Here is a 17812-nt window from a genome sequence, read left to right on the forward strand (position 1 = left end):
CCGCCCACACTCGTCTTCACCAAAGTGTTTTCCAAAGTACACAATCAAGCCGCGTTTGGGTGATGACGGGTACGCCGGAGGTGCCCGTGCCCTTTAGAAAGAAGTGCGGCTTACTAAAGAGAAGGTTCGCGAAAACAAGCGAAGCCATCGGGTACGCCCACCGAAGCTGCGAGGATTCGGGTCAGCCAGCAAGACGACACGTGGCTGAGAGAGGGTGCACCGGGGCGCCAACACACTGTCACCAAACAGTGCCGGGAAAGAGACGGAGACGCCGCGGACAAGGGGTGCAGGCCCGAAGGCATCAGACTGGATGCAACCACTCCAGAGTCGCCGAGCAAACCGCCCACTTAGTGCCATCAAGCCAAGCGGCAATCACCACCCAGCGACACTGCGCTGGCAGAGGAGAGCCCAGGCGGCCACGTCCAGGTGCCGAGTTCTCGGCCTGGCAGGTGCTGGCCGCGTGGTTACTGCCGGGGGTGAATGACTTCCAGGCCGTGGGTTACCAAGGGGGGCCGGGACAGGTGCTTGACTACGGTTCCATCAACAGCCGCGTCGTGTTCAGACAGGGAGGCCCTAAGGGGGAGGGAGCTAACACCAGGGTCTCCGATTTTTCAGGGTGAAATTTCAACCACCAGCCTGCCCCAGAACCAGCTCCTCCCATATACACAAAGCCACGTTTCAGCACAGCGGGGGAGCACCATGATCTGGAGGTTTCCACGGGGTGAGACACGTCAGCAAGCCAGGTGGAGTCACCCAGATGGACGGGATATGTTAGTCCTGATGCCCGAGTTTCCTGTTCACGATCAAAGCCAGTTCTGACTGCCTGGGTTGGGCAGAGAGCTGGCCCGGAAGAGGAGCAACCGGGACAGAATCCGGTGCCCCAACCGGGACTAGAACCCGGGGTGCCGGCGCCGCAGGCGGAAGATTAGCTTAGTGAGCTGCAGCACCGGCCAGCGTAGGGGTTCCAAGAGCCCACCTGTGCACTGTCCTGTGGTTAATGGACCCAGCTGCACCCTCAAACCCAAGGGCAAGTGTGCGGGGGCAGAGGGGAGCCGAAGTGCCGCACCCCTGGTGGCACAGGAGCCGGGGATGGGGGGTGCGACCCTGAAGGCCCCTCAGTGCCTGCAGAGGCATCTGGGAGTGCAACAGAGCCTTCAGTGCTGGGGCCGGACAGCCCGAGACCCACCCCGCTGGTGTCTACAGAAGCCAGAGCGCCTTCCAGAACAGAACACGGTGGTTCAGACCCTCGCCCGCTGCTGCCTGCCTGGGTGCTAGCAGAGGAGGCCATGGCCAGGAGCGGCCTCAGTCGCTTCTACATCTTTTCCTGATTTGTGGCAATGTGACGCTCGCCTCTGTGGTGGGCCGGGACGGAGTGCGCCTGCGGTGGGTCACACTCCCTTCCTGCTGATGAGAGCCGGGCAGGAAGCCAGCCCTGGGAGACTCTGCCTGTCCAAATGGGTGTGTGTCCTGACACGAAATCAGTACACCTGCGGGGAATGCGCCCATCCTGACACAGGCCTGCCCAGGGGTCCGGCACAGGTAACAGAGAATTGACCCGCGCAGACCGACCTCCATAACCACATCCACGCCCCCTCCTCCCCAAGCTGCCCCAGACCGAGGCAGGGCGCTGAGCCACCTCCACCGCGGCGGAGGGAGCCAGAGCTGCTGTCGCCCCTCGGGGACCGGACCGACGCCAGTCTCCCACAGGAACGGCTCGGGGTCCCTGACAACCTGTCCTGCTTGGCGACGCCCGGTGTGGCCAGAGCGAGCGCACGCGGCTGGTGGGGGTGGGGGATGCTGCGTGGAGACTTACTTTGCGGTGGTTTCTTCATCGTATTTGGTTTTCAGGTCAAATAATTCTGTTCGAGTTTTTTCCAGGGCTGAAAGGTAGAGGACAGGACACCGTGATGTGAGCCATGGGTCCTCTAGTGGAGACGGAGCAAGGGGACGTGCACAGGAGGCAGAGACGCCTGGCGCAAGGCCCCTTCCTCTCCGCACCTCCCGAGACAGGACCCTGGGGAGCAGCTTCCTGTGGAGACCTGGGGCTCTGAAATACATCTTGTTATTAAAAAATCCCACACACAGCTGCACACGCACTCACGCCTCGCAGAGTGCCGGGCCCCATGTGTGACAGACTCCTGTCACCTCGTGACCCTGCAGGCGCCCTGGGTGACACGCTGCTCAGGCGTCCAAGGCGTTGCTGGCCTGGGCAGCCCACGCGTGTACTTGACCATGATCACGACTCTGGCTGTGGACTGTCAGGATTTACAGTGCGCTCCTGCTGACAGGAGCAAAGATGTCCGTGGGGAAAGCGAGCTGTACAGCCCAGCAGAGCCTCGCCCCACAAGTGTCCGCATCAAGAGGCCACGTGGAGCGGCCGACCCGCTGCACCCAGGTTCAAGTCTGCACACGGGTGAAATTGCCTAGCAAGGTGCTTCTCGCGGTGTGCTGTTACCGAGGGACCCGTGACCGTGTGCACACGCGTGTGCGTGTTCTCCTCTCCCTTCCACAAACGGACGGCAGCAGCCTGCCTGACACCTGCCCTGTTCCCTTAGCAGTGTGGCGTGGGCACCTCTGCGTCAGGACACCCCCGAGCTGAAGCCCCACAGCTGCCCGGGGGCCCTCATCACTATCGGCCACTCCGTGCGAGCCTGACCACCTCCCGTGCCCTCACCGGCACTGGGTATTAAGAACTTCCTGACAGTCTGAGAGGCCAGACCACCTTCCACTGACTTCCCGGGCCTCTCCCTGGCGGCCAAGCACAGCCGGCACGTTGTCACGCGTGTGCGAGCCTGGCGTCTCTGCTGGGGACTGCCTGCTCCCGGCCTCAGCCCACGTCCCTCGGGGCTGCTTTGCTGTCACCCATCGGCAGGTGGGCCTGGTTACTTTCTGAGTCAATGTGTTGTCATTGCTTTCTCTGGCCCCGTCGTTCATGTTTGCACTGGGGACTAGGAGCTCTCCGGGTGCCTCTCCCAGCTCTGACATGCCCGCTGCGGCTCCCTCTTCAGAAGAAAAAAAAAGTTGGAAGAAGCCATACCCACTGCAGCATAACCTTTTTGGGTGTCTTTTAAATTTTAAAGTTTTGCTATTACTGTTCTCCTGCACTTCACTTAGGGGAGAAGTAAGTTTTTTTTTTTTTTTTTTTTTTGGCCTATTATTGTTGCAAATGAAATGTCAGCCTCTGACAGTGTGGTGATTTGGAAGTGTTTGTTGGAAAAAGAGCACGAAGGGATGAAAATGGAATTCAGATCCTCCCACCTCCCATTAACAACTCAATGTCAGGACTGATGACGTCAGCTCGGGGTTGGCTGGGGGTGGGGGTCCTGCCCAGGCCTCAGCCAGCAGGTAGCCCAGGGGACCCGTCCGTCTGGTGAGGAAGCTGCCCCCACACTGCCCCGTCTGCCTTCCCGCGGGGCCTCAGCCGGGACAGGGAGCAGCAAACCTGTTTGCAGAGTGTGAACTTTATGTTCCGCTTCCTCCAGCTTCGACGTGGTTGACATCTGCGTCTCCTGCAGCTTTCTGAAAGACAACGAGGTCCAATTGGTCATCTTGGTAATGGGCGGAGACGCAGGGGGAGCCTCTGTGCCACCCCCAGTGGCTCTCCCGGCTGCCAGGCACAGCCGGTGGCGGGCACACGCTGGCCTGTTGCTCCCGGGGCTGCCCACGCTGCGGGGTGTGGGACTGCTCACCCTGACTTTGCAGAACCTGAGGGGCACACCCTGCAGGGCCGGACACGGGGAGACGGGGAGGAGGAGTTCATTCTAAAGCCATCTTGCCTGTGAGACGGCAGATATTAAAGAAAGCGACCATCACCATCACACAGCCATTGTCTGCTGACGCGCGCCCACGAAGCACGGGGCATTTCCATTCTGCTGACGCGAGGAAGCGGTGGGCTGGGACGAAGGCTGCGCTAACCAGACGCGACAGCTGCTCATCCACGCTACCGTGCAGTGCAGGTGCCATGCGAGCCCTAATGGGGATGATCTCAACGCTCACGCTGCGGCCCACGGATTTACGTCCCCCTGGTCTCTATGTGAATTCCCCAGTCGGCAAATAGCATTGCTCTCTCCTGCTCTGGAGCACAGCTCTAAAAATAAGGTCATTCATTTACATTATAGGAGTGTGACGCACGCGCTCTCCTGGTTACGAACCCGGGAGTATGGAAAAGAGCAAGCGACACAGCTTACGAGAAAACACCCAAACTTCCATCACCTATGGAAAAGTATTGCTAATGTTTTTATGCATTTCAATCGTATGCTCAGAGTTAAAGAACAAATCAAATACTTTGAGACTATTTTTTTTTTTTTAAATTTATTTGACAGTGAGAGAGACAGAGAGAAAGGTCTTCCTTCCTTTGGTTCACTCCCCAAATGGCTGCCATGGACGGCGCGCTGCACCGATCTGAAGCCAGGAGCCAAGTGCCTCCTCCTGGTCTCCCATGCAGGTGCAGGGCCCAAGCACTTGGGCCATCCTCCACTGCCTTCCCGGGCCACAGCAGAGAGCTGGACTGGAAGAGGAGCAACCGGGACTAGAACCCGGCGTCCATATGGGATGCCGGTGCCGCAGACGGAGGATTAACCAAGTGAGCCATGGCGCTGGCCCCGAGACTATTGTTAAGTATAACGTCCTTTCTCTGCCATGGATCGAGTTCTTTTGTATCTTCCTAGAATGCTTCTGGGTGTACAGAAGTACAGTGGAGTAAGGTAGGTACCACAGCACAATGAACCGCAAGCCCGCAGGTAACAGGCCAGTGAGATACAAACTAGCAGGTGCTGTACTACAGTGTAGCACATCAGGGTCAAACACGAACTCCAACTCCGCTCCTTCCTTCCTGTGCCAAGGGGGTCACAACACCCTGCTGGGTGCCTTCACCTCCAGACTTCAAATGTTCAACTCCAGGCATACGTGGCTGCTTCAAAAAGTTTGCGGAAAACGGACTACACAGTTTTTTGAAATTGGTGCAAACCAAAGGTCTTCAAAAAGTTCTTGGCAAATGTGTATTGTCAAAAGTGATGCACGGTAAGGTATCGAGAACTTTCCCAGCAGAAACCCTCACCAATTTAAACTCCTGCTGACAGCATGCTCACCTTGCTAACCTAACTTTTTAAAAAAAGATTTATTTCAAAGGCAGTGAGAAAGAGAGAGAGAGAGAGAGAGAGAGAGAGAGAGAGAGAACGAACTTCTATCTGCTGGTTCATTCCCCAAATGGCCACAACGGCCAGCCATGGGCCAGTCTGAAGCCAGGAGCTTCATCTGGGTCTCTCACGTGGGTGCAGGGGCCCAAGGACCTGGGTCATCTAACACTGCTTTCTCAGGTGCATTAGGAGGGAGCTGGATTGGAAGTGCAGCAGCCAGGGCTCGAACTGGCGCCCACCTGGGATGCCGGCGTCACAGGCAGCAGATTTACCTGCTGGGCCACACCACCAGCGCCTCACACTTAACTTTGCACTGCCGAGGAAAGCTGCACATTTCTCTTTCTGTGAAATGCTAATCGCTTTTGCTCATTTTTTGGTAGAATTGATGATTTCTTAGTAATTTGAAAGAGCTCTCTGCATATAAAGAAAATCAGCCCTTTTGTTTTTAGCTGCTGCAAATATTCTTCCCAGTCTGTGAATGCTCTTGGAATTCTGTTTTATTGTCAAAGGTTATTAAGAGTCTGTTTTTTTTTTGTTTGTTTTTAAGTGTTTATTTAAAATGTTTGCAACATCCTGGGCTGGGCCAGGATGCCATCAGGATCCGGGAACTCCATCCGGGTCTCACACATTGGATGCAGGGGCCCAAGCACTTGAGCCATCCTCTCCTGCCTCCCAGGGTGCATTAGCAGGGAGCTGGATAGGAAGTGGAGCAGCCAGGACATAGACCAGCCCCTGTATGGGATGCTGGGGCCACAGGCAGGGGCTTTGCTGTGACATAATGCCGGCTCCTGTTTGAAGTTTTAAATAGTATTATAAGTTTCCCTGTATGCTTAGAAAGATTTCCCCACTCCCACGATATTAAGAATAAATATGCACCAAGCTTTCTTCTGGTATGCATGTGATTTAATTATTAATAGTGGAATTCTAGACTCACCTCAGTATCTTCATACAAAGAACAATCTAGCATTATCCTCCCCTCCAAACGGTTTTCTAATCTTCCAGTAATCTCACTCTTTTTCCCTATTATGAAAACTTACATAGTTTGATTTGCTTATCAGCTGGTTTCCACACTTCTGCAAGGTGTGGGTGCGCTCTGGGCAGACGCCGTAGCGTGGCGTGCAGCTTCCTCCTGTGTGTCTCACACTGGAGGTGGGGGCCCTCTCTGGGCCCTGGGCATCTCCAAGGCTGTATGCTGCAGCACGCGGGGGTGGCCCACCTTTCACGTCCCCATTTCTCATGGCAGCGCCAACACTGCTCGCACCCCTGCTCCCCACAGCCAGTAATGCAGTGTGGTGGAATGAGAAGGCCATGCCAAGATGGCCGCCGGCAAGTGAGTATCAGTTACTCAGGAATGGCTTCAGAAACCACCTGGCAACGGAGCCTGCCTGGCAACAGGCTGTGATTGGATGGCTTCAAATACTGCCTGGCAACAGGCTGTGATTGGTTAAGGCATAGACCGCCCCTTGACCGATTGGCTGCCTCAGCTATATAAGCTGCTGTACCCACTGAAATAAATGAGTCTGCGGCTGCTCACCTCTGGACTGCTTTCACTCAACTCCCGGGGGTCTGTGTGGTGACTCCGCGCCTCTTGCCCCTACTGTGCTCCTCCTCTCAGAATGAATCCACAGCAACAATGCAGAGAGCAACCTCTTTGGGCATACAGAGCTAGATCCCGAGAGGCAGTAACTTGGGACCCACTCTGCATCGGCAGGGTGGGGGTCTCCTCCATGGCCCCCCGAGGTGGGGGCTGAGCGGGCACCTCATCCACGGCCTGGTCTCTCCCCCTGTAAACCCAGGCAGTCTGCCTGGCAGCTGTGTCATGGGCGCTCGGCCTGGCAAAGTCTGGACGCGTGGTGGGCACTGGGTGAGTAGCCAGTGCCATTTCTGTTCTTTCCAAAGGCCGCCTGCTTAGCACAACACAGCAAAACCCCATCCCATCCAGCACCAAACCAGGCACCTTACTTCTAACTATACATAGCACGCCCCGGTTACGTCTTTATATTTCAATTTAACCAGAGTTCTTAAAAAAAAAAAAAAATCCAACTTACATTGGAACTGGTAAACTCAATAGCCCTTAAAGATTTCTGTTTATATAAGGAACCTAACTTTCATTAAGCCATCACACCAACTGTTTTCTTGTGAGGAAAGTTTTGGGTAAGGAGGCCATGGGAATTCCAGACCCACATGAACCCCACAGTGCAGGGACATGTTCTGCCGACACAGGCTGTGAGGCCTGGGACCACAGGGGCTCACGCTCTGGGGCATTTGCACAGATTTTACTGGTTGGGCGACCCTTATCTGAAAATGAAAAAAACCCAAAACTTTTCACTCATTATTTTACTTGAAAGGCAAGGGGAGGGGGAGGGGGAGAGAGAAAGAAAGAGAGAGAGAGAGAGAGAGAAAGAGAGACAGAGATCTTCCATCCACTGGTTCACTCTCCAAATGCTTACAACAGCCAGGGCTGGGCCAGGCAGGAGCGAGGAGCACAGGACCTCAGTAATCTGGGTCTCCCATACAGGCAGGAGGGACCCAACCACTTGAGCCTGCGTCATGCCTGCGTCATGATGGCAGTGGAAACGTTTTGGGCTTTGGAGCATTTCAGATTTCGGGATTTCAGTTAGGGACACCATATGCCAAGTCCGCGATATATGAGGCGCTGTGGAGTAGTGGAAAGGAGCAAACCAAACCAAACCAATGCAACCGCCAAGACTTGGCACACGTGTGTGTGTGCGCGCGTGTGTGCATGTGTGTGCATGTGTGTGTGTGTAGGGGTGCGTTTGTTGTATAGGGGTGCGTGTGTGTAGCGGTGTGTGTGTGTATAGGGGTGTGTGTAGGGGTGTGTGTGTGCATGTGTGTGTAGGGGTGTGTGTATAGGGGTGTGTGTGCATGTGTGTGTAGGTGTGTATGTGTATAGGGGTGTGTGTGTGTAGGGGTGTGTGTATAGGGGTGTGTGTGTAGGTGTGTGTGTATAGGGGTGTGTGTGTGTAGGGGTGTTTGTGTGTATAGGGGTGTGTGTGTAGGTGTGTGTGTGTGTGTATAGGGGGGTGTGTGTGTAGGGGTGTGTGTGTGCGTGTGATGCTGTCCACCAGAACTCGGGTATGAAGACGGAGGGAGCTCGGGTGGCACCCAGGGCTTCCCGGGAGGGCCACACGGGGACACATCCCTGGTGCCACTTGCTCGCCACGCACGCCTCAGGCTCCAGCGTGGACCCGCAGGGCCCTGAGAGACGCCCTCTGCTCACCGCCCGCCTGACCACACCCAGCAACAGGGAGAGACCTGTGCGCTTCCCTCTGGGGAACCTCACACACACAGCACAAAGGGGCACCTTCACTTCCCACGCCCCTGCTGGCAGCCGGGGCTCAGGGCGCAGGGCTGCCGCCCGCGCCTGCCGTGCCCGCCGCGCCCGCCGTACCACGCGTGCCCTCACCTCTCCTTTTCTGCGAAATCATTTTGTAACTTCTGCTCCTTCTCCAGAGCGATGACCTCGGCCTGGTTCTTCAGGGTCTGCTCGTAGTCTCGGATTTTCTCTTTGAGCGCTTTGATCGTAACCTCTGCGGAAAGGGGAACAAACAAAAAACAGAACTGAAGCCGTGTCTGAGAAGCGCGGGGCCCCGTGGCTGCGTGCGCGAGGTTTCCCTCTGCCAGTGGGGCCGCCGCGTTCAAAACTTCAGCTCTTCAACGCCCGACACAAAATCAATGGCTACGAGTCCCTTTGGAGAACCTCTTACTCCCTAAATGTTAAATTGAACTTTCAACGCTTGGGCTGGGGAGGATCGATGGGCTTTGCTGGGAAGAAGGGCTATGAATTCTCCAGCACAATTCAAAAAAAAAATAATAATAAAAATAAAAAAGACAGCAGGGCGGGCTCTCACTGGTGAAGAAGCATCGACCGTGAGCGTGGATTTAAGTGCTCCCTCGCACAGAGGTTCGTGGAAGGAAGCCATCTTGGTGGGGCTCTTTCCCAAGTGCCTGGAGATGCGAGGTATCTCCCGGGCTGCAAGGACCTGCCCTGGAGCGTGGGTGTGGGGAGTGGCCTCCCCCAGGCTGGGGATGTGGACGTGCGGAGCGCATGGATGAGTAAGGCCTGGGGGCAGATGCTCGGGGCCTGGAGAGTAGCCTACAAGTACCCGGGGTTGCAGCAAGAGAGCCAGGGCCTTGGACAGCAGCTGGGTATTGAAGGGGACCCTGTGACACTCAGTGCTCCGAGGCCCAGGGCCCTTCAGGAGGCAGGGCTGTCCAGGCAAAGCCCAGGGCCATGCAGCTCTTGGCAGTGGCTTCCCTGACACCCACTCGCTGCATGGTCCCGGGCAAGTGTCCAAACCCAGATCAGCAGAGTGGATGCCATGGACGAAGCAGAGCCTAACTCAGACCAGGGGGTCACTTGAGAGCAGGAACCCTCCACCTGCACTGCGGCGCGAGCTGCACGGCCTGGGGCAGCGGCACTTCGGCCGCAGCCATGAGGACAGCAGCGCACGCATGGAGAATTTGCGGCTGCTTACAGATCCACGGCTCAGAAAGCACAAGGCTGGGTTTCTTGTGTTCCTGGTAGCTGGCGTAGACAGGTGCACGGGCAAAGGCTGTGGCTCCAATGGATGCAGGAGCCGTGGCCTGGCAGAGTTAAGAAACTGGCCTCCCGCCTTAGGGGAACCCAGAGAGCTCTGCTTGGATGGAGAGAGGCAGACGGAAGTGCGGAGGCAGAACTGGGGCCTTCCGCCTGCACGAGACCCCGAGCCTGGCTGCCAGGGCGGCGGTGAGGAGGAGTGGGACCCCTCCCGGACGGTCAGGGCTCTGGGCAGCCGGACCCTGAGGCTGGTCTCCATGGGCACACCCGTGCCCCTCCCAGGGCGTTTGGGCTCTGTGTTCATGAGGTCTCTGGGGGAGGGGATGGGGTGCTACTCCCGGGCAGGCTGAGCCCAAGCTGGGGGCTCATCGTGCTGCAGCTGCTGGCCTGCTGGTGCCAGGCCTGTGTCCAGGTCACCCCTGGCCATCTCAGCAGGTGCCCCGCATGGCAGAAGGGCACGGACAAGCTCACCCTCACTAGCGATGCCCGGGGCCTCCACTTATCTTTTTAGCGCTTGTCTGAGTGTGTGTGTGTGTGTGCTCACGACACAGAAATTCCTCTCTCTAACTTTCTAACCACCTACGCTACGGCGGTGACTAAAACCGTGCCTCCCCCACCCCTCTCAATTCTGATAGTTGGTGCTGGAGAGAGGAAGAGGACAAAGGCATCCTTCCTGAGACGGGCAGACCTCAGACAATCAGATGGGGAGGCTGGCCAGGACAGGGGCGTTTCCTGGACGCGGAGTCGCCCTCAGGCCCACTGCGCCCCGAGTCGCCGGCCCCCGGGACACAGAGGCTTTTAACTGAGCTAGATGCTGTGCCCAAGGCCACATGGCCAGGGTGACAGAGGGACTCAAGCCAGGCCCCTGGGCTCCCCAGAGCTTCCGTTCTCTAGAGAGCCGTGGATTTCATTAAAAAAAATATTTATTTGAAAGGCAGAATTAGAGAAAGAGAGAGAGAGAGAGAGAGAGAATCTTCTATCCACTGGTTCACTCCCCAAATGGCCCAACAGCTGGGGCTGGGCCAGACTAAAGCCAGGAGCCTGGAGCTCCATCCAGGTCTCCCATGTGGGTGGCAGGGGCCCAAGCACCTGGGCCAACCTCCACTGCCTTCCCAGGTGCATCAGCAGGGAGCGGGATGGGAAGAGGAGCAACGGGGACTCGAACCGGTACACAGATGGGATGCCACTGATGCAGGTGGTGGCTCAACCCACTGAGCCACAGTGCCGGCCCCTGGATTTCAGTTTTGAAAGCTCGATGGAGAGGCCTCTGTGGGAGAGAACACCCCACACTCCGTCATGGCTGCTGTTCAGCCCTGGCGGTTGGGGTGCTGGCCACATGGAGGGGAAGGGCAAGACAACCTGGCATAGGTTGACCCCAAGGGGCCACCTGCAGCACCTCTAAGCAAACAAAGGCAAACTCAACGGAGAGCCCGGAGCACATCTGTCCAGTTCAGGTGCCAGGGGGCACTGAGGGAAATCGGAAAAAAAAAAGGTACGGGGTGTGCGTGTGTGTGTGTGTATGTATGGGTGTGTGTGTGTGTGCGCGTGCAGTGGTCCTGGGAAAACTCAGCAGTGGGGGGCAGGGCAGGGCCTTCTCTCAGAGGGGCCTTGGGGGGAGGAAGCCCAGGGGCTCACCTTCCACAGGTCAGGTGGAGGGCTCAGCACCCTCTTTGTGCGGCCAGGGGCAGGTGGGGCCCGGCTGGACCCTGAGCCTGGGGGCCCCCCCGCAGTGCTCAGAGCCAGATGTTGCCGGGGACAACCCTGCCTCCTGCAGTGGCCTCCTCTATGGTTCTCAGGGCCAAGGGTGCTTTCAGAACAAGTCTCCCTCAACCATCTCGCTGCCGAGCCCTGGGCGTCTATTAAACCCCTTGCCGTGGAGGGGGGCGGGGGGTGGGGGGTGGGGTGGGCATGGAAGCCGCCTTGCCTCCCCTCCCCCTCAGGTCTGAGGAGGGCTGCACACCTGGGGACAGCGTGCAGCTGCTGCGCTTCGGAGCCATGGGAGCCCCCAGGCGCGGGGACTCTGAGGGCTCTCTCGGGGCAGGAGCGGGGCCTTTGCTCTCCCTCAGCGATGCCAAGGGCCAGCCTGTGGCCGGCTGGGCCGCCACACTGAGGGCGGGTTTTTGTTCATGAGCTGTGCGATGAACAGGTGAGGCTGACGAGGGACAGGCGGGGCCGAAGCCCGCAGCCTGCGAGGACGGACGCGTCCGCCGCCTTCCTGTCCCCACGGCAATTACGTGTGGGACCCTGTGATCAGGGGCCGGCTTCCTGACAGGTGTCGCCCGGGGCCCCTGATGACACAGGAGGGGCGTTTGGGGAGCCTCCCTCGGTCCCGGCAGAGCAGCCCTTGTGCCGGGAAAGGTTTCACTTCCGAAGCAGAGGGCAGCATCATTACCTCCCTCTAACGACACGCTCGGTCTCGCCCCATCCCGGCTCCCAGACGGGCAGAGAGCGGTCCCAGCTTGTCCCAGCAGCACAGGGCAGCCCGTTAAAGGAGGGAGGGAGGGAAGGAGGGAGAGGGAGGGGGAGGGAAGGGGAGGGAGAGAGAGAGAAGCAAAGCGGGCGCTTCCCACCAACCTTGATTTTTCACTTCGGCGAATTCCTTGTTGTACTCCTCCAGCGTTTCCCTAAGCTTCTGGTTCTCCGTTTCAATATCGTGCAGGCGCTGTACTTTGAGCTGGAGCTGCTGCCCGAGGTCCAGAGCTGGCACGGGATCTGCACGACACGAACGCACACATCAATCGCCCCACTCCGATGCGGTCGCGCCCCCCCCCCTTGTCCTGGCGCCGGCCCAGGAGCCCCCAGGCTGCATGGGGGTGCTCCTTTGCCACTGTGCAAACTTAGGACCCCCACCCCAGCGTCCTCAGCTCGTGAAAATGGGGTGGGCAGAGCCGTGGGGTTCGCTGGCACCTGCCAGAGGCTCTGGTGCGGGTGACGCAACGCTGTAATGATTTTCATTCTTTGATCTGATAAGAAGGGGAACACACGCGGCGGCGGCGGCGGCGGCAGCGCCAAGGGAAGGAGCCCCAGCGCACTCAGCTGTACACCTGGGGCTGAGCTCCGTGCGGGCAAGGCACCTGTGAGTTCAAAGTTTCCAAAACTCGTATGAAGTTGGGAACGACCCTGATCACTTTGCGAACATTCCAGAATCCAGAGCAGTTTCTCATCTGAGCCCCGGCAGTGATTCTGGGAGAGAGACCGACACAGCAGTGGCCAGGCAAGCTCGGAGAAGCCGAGAGGCCCGCCTGGGGAGCGGGCACAGAGCACGGAATGAGGCTGCCAGCTCCCAGTGACCATTCTTCACCAGGAAGGTCACGGCCAGAGCAGCGGAAACTGAACCCCTGGGCCTTACGAGAGGCCACCCTACTCCAAGACAGGGCTGCTCGTCAGGAAGAGGTGGGCAGCTGCTGACCCCTAGACCGGAGAAGCCTACGGAGGCACCGCTGTGACCCAGCACGCCCCGGCGTGCCCGGGGTTCTGGCTGTCCCACTGCCGACTGGAACACAGACAGCAGAGCCATGTGAGCAGGACGGCGTCCGGGCCAGTTCCGTGTGATATCTGCTGCCAGGTTTACTTACAAGAAACTGGGTTCTAACCGAGTCAGATCGCAGACACGGAATTTAGGGCACTCTCGGCTGCCGGCTTTACCGCCAGCTCAGCAAAGACGGAGAGATGGCAAGTGTCCCTTGTGCTACCCAGGAGGCAGTTCCAGGCCACCTGCTGGGCACCCGTGGGGCGCTTCCTCGGGAAGCTCCGGGAGAACCCCCAAGTCCGCTGGGCTTGGTGGGAGACGTGCCGGCCCCGTGTTCCGGCGTGGGCGCCAGCGTCACTTGGGAGGCGGCCGCGGGCCTTTTGCTCCCAGACAGGAATGCTAAACACGGAGCGGGGCGGATCAACAGGGGTGTATATCCAAGAGCTCACTGCAGTTTCAAATGCCAGAGTCATTAATTTTTCAGACCACCCTGGGTTCCTGGAGACACGGGCTGGGTCTCCCCTGCCCCGGCGAACCAGGAGCCAGGAACTCGTCGTGGTGCCAACGTCTCTGCACAGTTTACAAGAGGCAGACAACTGGGCTGTGTCGCGGGCGACGTCAGCACCGCCGGGTGCCGGGGCTGCACACGGGCTCTGTCCCCTGTGTATACACAGTTCATCACGGCCCGCTCGCCAGCATTATTTCACTCCGCATTACAATATTTATGTTAAATTAGCTCTCCACAGCTATTCTGGGGAGATGGCTCTGTGCAAGCAGGACTAGGAATAACACGAGACGCCGAATTCCTCGGAACATTCTAGATGCAGCTGCACGTCAAGTTTTTCCTTTTAGATTTGAGAAGCAGAGAGAGCGAGAGAGAGCGAGTGGACTCTCCCCAGATGCACACAGCAGCCGTGGCTGAAGCTGGGAGCCGGGAACTCGGTCCAGGTCTCTCACATGGGTGGCAGGGACCCAGAGACCCCTGGGGTCTGCGTTAGCTGCCAGCTGCAGCTGTGATGCGAGTGGTTGGGAGGCCAACGCTTGCCCTTAGGTGCTGCTTTGTTTGTCGCTTTGGGGTCTTCCAAGGGTACCTTCCCCACCCCCACCTCCGGGGCCTCGTGCAGAGCAGGCGGCCTCCTCCACCTGCATCCACAAGGTGAACTTGACACGGAGGCCGGAAGGGGAGCCGTGGCCACCTGTAGGACGTCTAGCGACGTCTGCTTCCCAGAACGACTACGGGCACAAAGGCCATCTTTAAAGAACCAAGCCAGCCCAAGCCAGCAGTCAGCTCCCCGCTCTCTAACTTTCCCGTCAACTATGTTTCCGGTCCATTCCCGTTCAAAGGCCAGGATCCACTAGATCTGCTTTTGGCAAGGAATCCAGGGACATAAACCTACAGCACGCACACCACCAAGCGAGCAGCAACCAGACCTGGAGACAGAGTTGCCGAGCCCTGCACGGCAGACGACCACTCGGGCACCGATATTTAATTCACCCCTACTGCAGGTGAATGCCCGGGGTAAAAGAGAACGAAGGACAGATTCAGGGTCCCGACATCTCCACGCATGGAGCCTCGGACCCGAGTCCAGTCAAGTGACTCAGTGCCTGCCGCATCTGAAGACTGTTTTGGGAGATGCAGGAGACACAGCTAAGCTACCTCTTAGGCTTAATTTTTATTACTTGTATTAAAGGAACAGCTAATTACCGCATGACAATATAATGACTCCAGCAAGTTCGAGCTGGAGACCAAAACAATGGGTTCCGGCAGGCCAAACCCCAACTTGCATGTTAATCTGGGGAAATCATAGCTTTCTGTCTCGTTAATGATTTGCAATGATTTGCAATGCCGTTTCAGCCCCACACAGGTATTGTTAGGTCTTCCTCCCAACGCCAGAAGCAGCTCCACGAGGGAACTGTCTGGGGGAGGCGGGGGAACACGCCCAAGTGCAAGCCAGCAACAACAAAGCCCTGTCCTGCCGGCCTCCTTGATGCCACCCGGCAGGCCCTGTGCACCCCTCGCGAAGTGTGTTACAATGATCTAATGGCTAATTCCTAAAACACTCTTTGAGGTCTAGCTCCTTCTGCAACACGGGGCGCAAAGAAGATAATTGTAACAAACACCACCACCACCCTCACTTGTATTTCTCCAACACCTTTCCCTAAGTGCCGGTAACATGAGCTCATTCGTCGCAGCCCGCGCAGCCTGGGGCCGGGGGGTGGCTGCTCTGGGATGTGTCAGGCGCTGGCATCTCACCTGGGGACAGGGAGCGGGCAAACAGGTATGCAAAGTTCTCATTAACAATTCTGCTTCCTGAATCGGCAGCCAGCTAAATTATACTGTCTCTTCGGGTACTAATTTCCCGGGCCGGCATTTCCTAAGCCGCTCTCCGCTCTGGGAAAGGCCTGGGGTAGGCCCCACAGTGAAACTAAACCAGGGGCAGTCACGCAAGGCTGGGTGATTTTGTCCTTGCGCAAACACGCTGGCACAGACCTGCGTGGTGCAGCCCGCCGCACACCTAGGTGATACGGCCCGGGCTGCTGCCCCCCTGGGGCCGCCCACTGGGATGGGATGCGACCACACACTGCCGAGTCTTTGTGCATCTGAAGCTGTCTAGGAACAGAGAAGGCGTGGGGACAGCACCAGGCCGACACCAGCTGTGAGCGAGGTCCTTCTGCACGTAGGAAGCCCTTGCGTCACGCAGAGGCCACCCTGACCATCAGAAGGGTGCAAGACCGTCCAGGAGGAGAAATTGGGGAAAACTGCATTGGCTTGATTTTTTTTTTTTTCAAATTTAAGGAAGAGGCAACACTTGGGCCAGTTCCCCTCACAGACACACACATTCTAGACCCGTGGAGACTGTGGGGCAGTCAGCACGTGTGGGTGTCAGAGCTGACAGGACAGCCAGGAAGGGGAGTGGACACTGTCGGATCCACGGGAGGGCTCAGTGCCGGCACCCCACGTGGAGCCGATGGCCGCAGGACCGTGCGAGGTGCTGAGGGGCCGCGGTCGGCAGCAAGCCGAAATTTTTGCTCCCAGAAGCCTGATGTTCCCGTGAAGCGAAGGAGAGGGCAGGCGGCAAATCCAAACCACAGGGAATCCTCTCCAGTCCTGCCCTGTGGGAGAAGAAATGGGGCGTGGTGTGGCAGGGCGGGGTGCAGCATGGCGCCGCAGGGAGGAAGCGGGGTGGGCCGGGGAGGGCCCAGCCAGGGCAGAGGCCCAGAAGGGAGGGGAATGTGGCCCGGGGCAGATGGGGAGGGGTCCCCGTGGCTGCGCTGCAAAGGGCAGGGGGAGCATTGGGGGCGGGGGGAAGAGGCCTGCGCTTGAGGATTTAAAGAAAAAGATGAACACAATAAGCAGGGAGGCAGGAGCCATACAAAGGACCCCGCTGGACTCCGGAGCCTCCGCGGGGAGCCACGGGGCAGCCTGGATCCAATCCCCATGCCGAGAAGCCATCAGGGGAGTGGGGCTCCTGGCTTTGACCTGGCCCAGCCCTGGTCATTGCAGCCATCTGGGGAGTGAAGCAGTGGATGGCAGATCTCTGTCTCTCTCTCCCTCTAACCCTGCCTTTCAAAATAAGTAAATAAATCTTAAAGAACCAAAGCACCTTAAAAAGGCAGAGAAAAGGAGATTCTTCAAATCCTGGGGAAGACAGACAAGAAGGCCTGGATACCTCCTGTAGGAGCAGTGAATTCTGGGAGAGGACGCACAAAACCAAAACCATCAGACGGTTTTATACCCAGAAAGATTCCCCTTTGAAATGAGGTCATGGTGGAGAGTTTCTTCCCAAACAAAAGCTGACAAAATTGATTGCCAGCACACCTAGGGTACAGAAGTTGTTCAAGGAAGCTCCGGACACTGACGGAACACGGGGCCAGTGGCAAGCCTGGATCTACACAAACTGGGGACGGTGAGTCTCCATGGGTAAAAAGAAATGCCATTTTCTCGAGTTTAATTTCCTTAGAAGATAGCTATCAAACACGGCGACAGCGCCTCGTAGGTTATATCGCAGGGAAAAGCAGAATGAGGAACTGGTGCGCAGAACAGGGAGGAGAAGCCAGGTGCACCGTGCGGCTCCTGGGGTCTGGGAACAGCATGGCAGCGCTTGAAGGGAGGGTGTGGGGAGCAGACGCTGGGCCGGACGGAGGTGAGCGAGCACCGGGGACGTAAAACACAGCTACAGCGGAGAAGGTAATGGGGAAGCAAAGCAAAATAAAGATAACCACGTGGAGAACGGGAGGAAAGCAGGCGAGGTAAATGCAGGACAAAGTCAAGGTGCTGTACTGACTTACAAGCAGTAAGATGGTAGATTTACCCTCAGCTTTCCCCATAATCACCGTGATCGCACGTTCCAGTGAAGAGCCAGACTGCCGGGACACCCCGATTGATAAGAAATGCAGCTTACATACCAGGGCAGTTACTAGTGACTAGGTAGGGACAGAAAAAGATAGACAAGGGCCTGGTGCTGTGGCGTAGCAGCCTACAATGCCAGCATCCCATATGGGCCTTGGTTCAAGTCCCGGCTGCTCCACTTCCGATCCAGCTCCCTGCTAATGCAACCTGGGAAGGCAGTGGAGGTTAGCCCAAGCACTTGGGCCCCTGCACCCATACAGGAGACCCGGATGAAGCTCCTGGCTTCAGTCTGGCCC

General features: G+C 57.6%; 1 protein-coding gene across 12 annotated transcripts in view; it reads right to left on the reverse strand.

Annotated features, from left to right (window-relative positions):
* Window positions 1-17812, reverse strand: part of CUX1 (cut like homeobox 1) — a 318547-nt gene that overhangs the window by 107749 nt on the left and 192986 nt on the right. For all 12 annotated transcript variants that reach the window (XM_062179575.1, XM_062179574.1, XM_062179573.1 and 9 more), the window contains exons 5-8: window positions 12271-12408; window positions 8563-8686; window positions 3443-3519; window positions 1814-1880 (exon numbers count right to left, since the gene is read on the reverse strand). In XM_062179575.1, coding sequence (XP_062035559.1) covers window positions 1814-1880; window positions 3443-3519; window positions 8563-8686; window positions 12271-12408 — 406 coding nt within the window. The remainder of the gene's footprint in view (window positions 1-1813; window positions 1881-3442; window positions 3520-8562; window positions 8687-12270; window positions 12409-17812) is intronic.

This window comes from Lepus europaeus, chromosome 21, assembly GCF_033115175.1.
Source record: "Lepus europaeus isolate LE1 chromosome 21, mLepTim1.pri, whole genome shotgun sequence".
Classification (NCBI taxonomy): domain Eukaryota; kingdom Metazoa; phylum Chordata; class Mammalia; order Lagomorpha; family Leporidae; genus Lepus; species Lepus europaeus.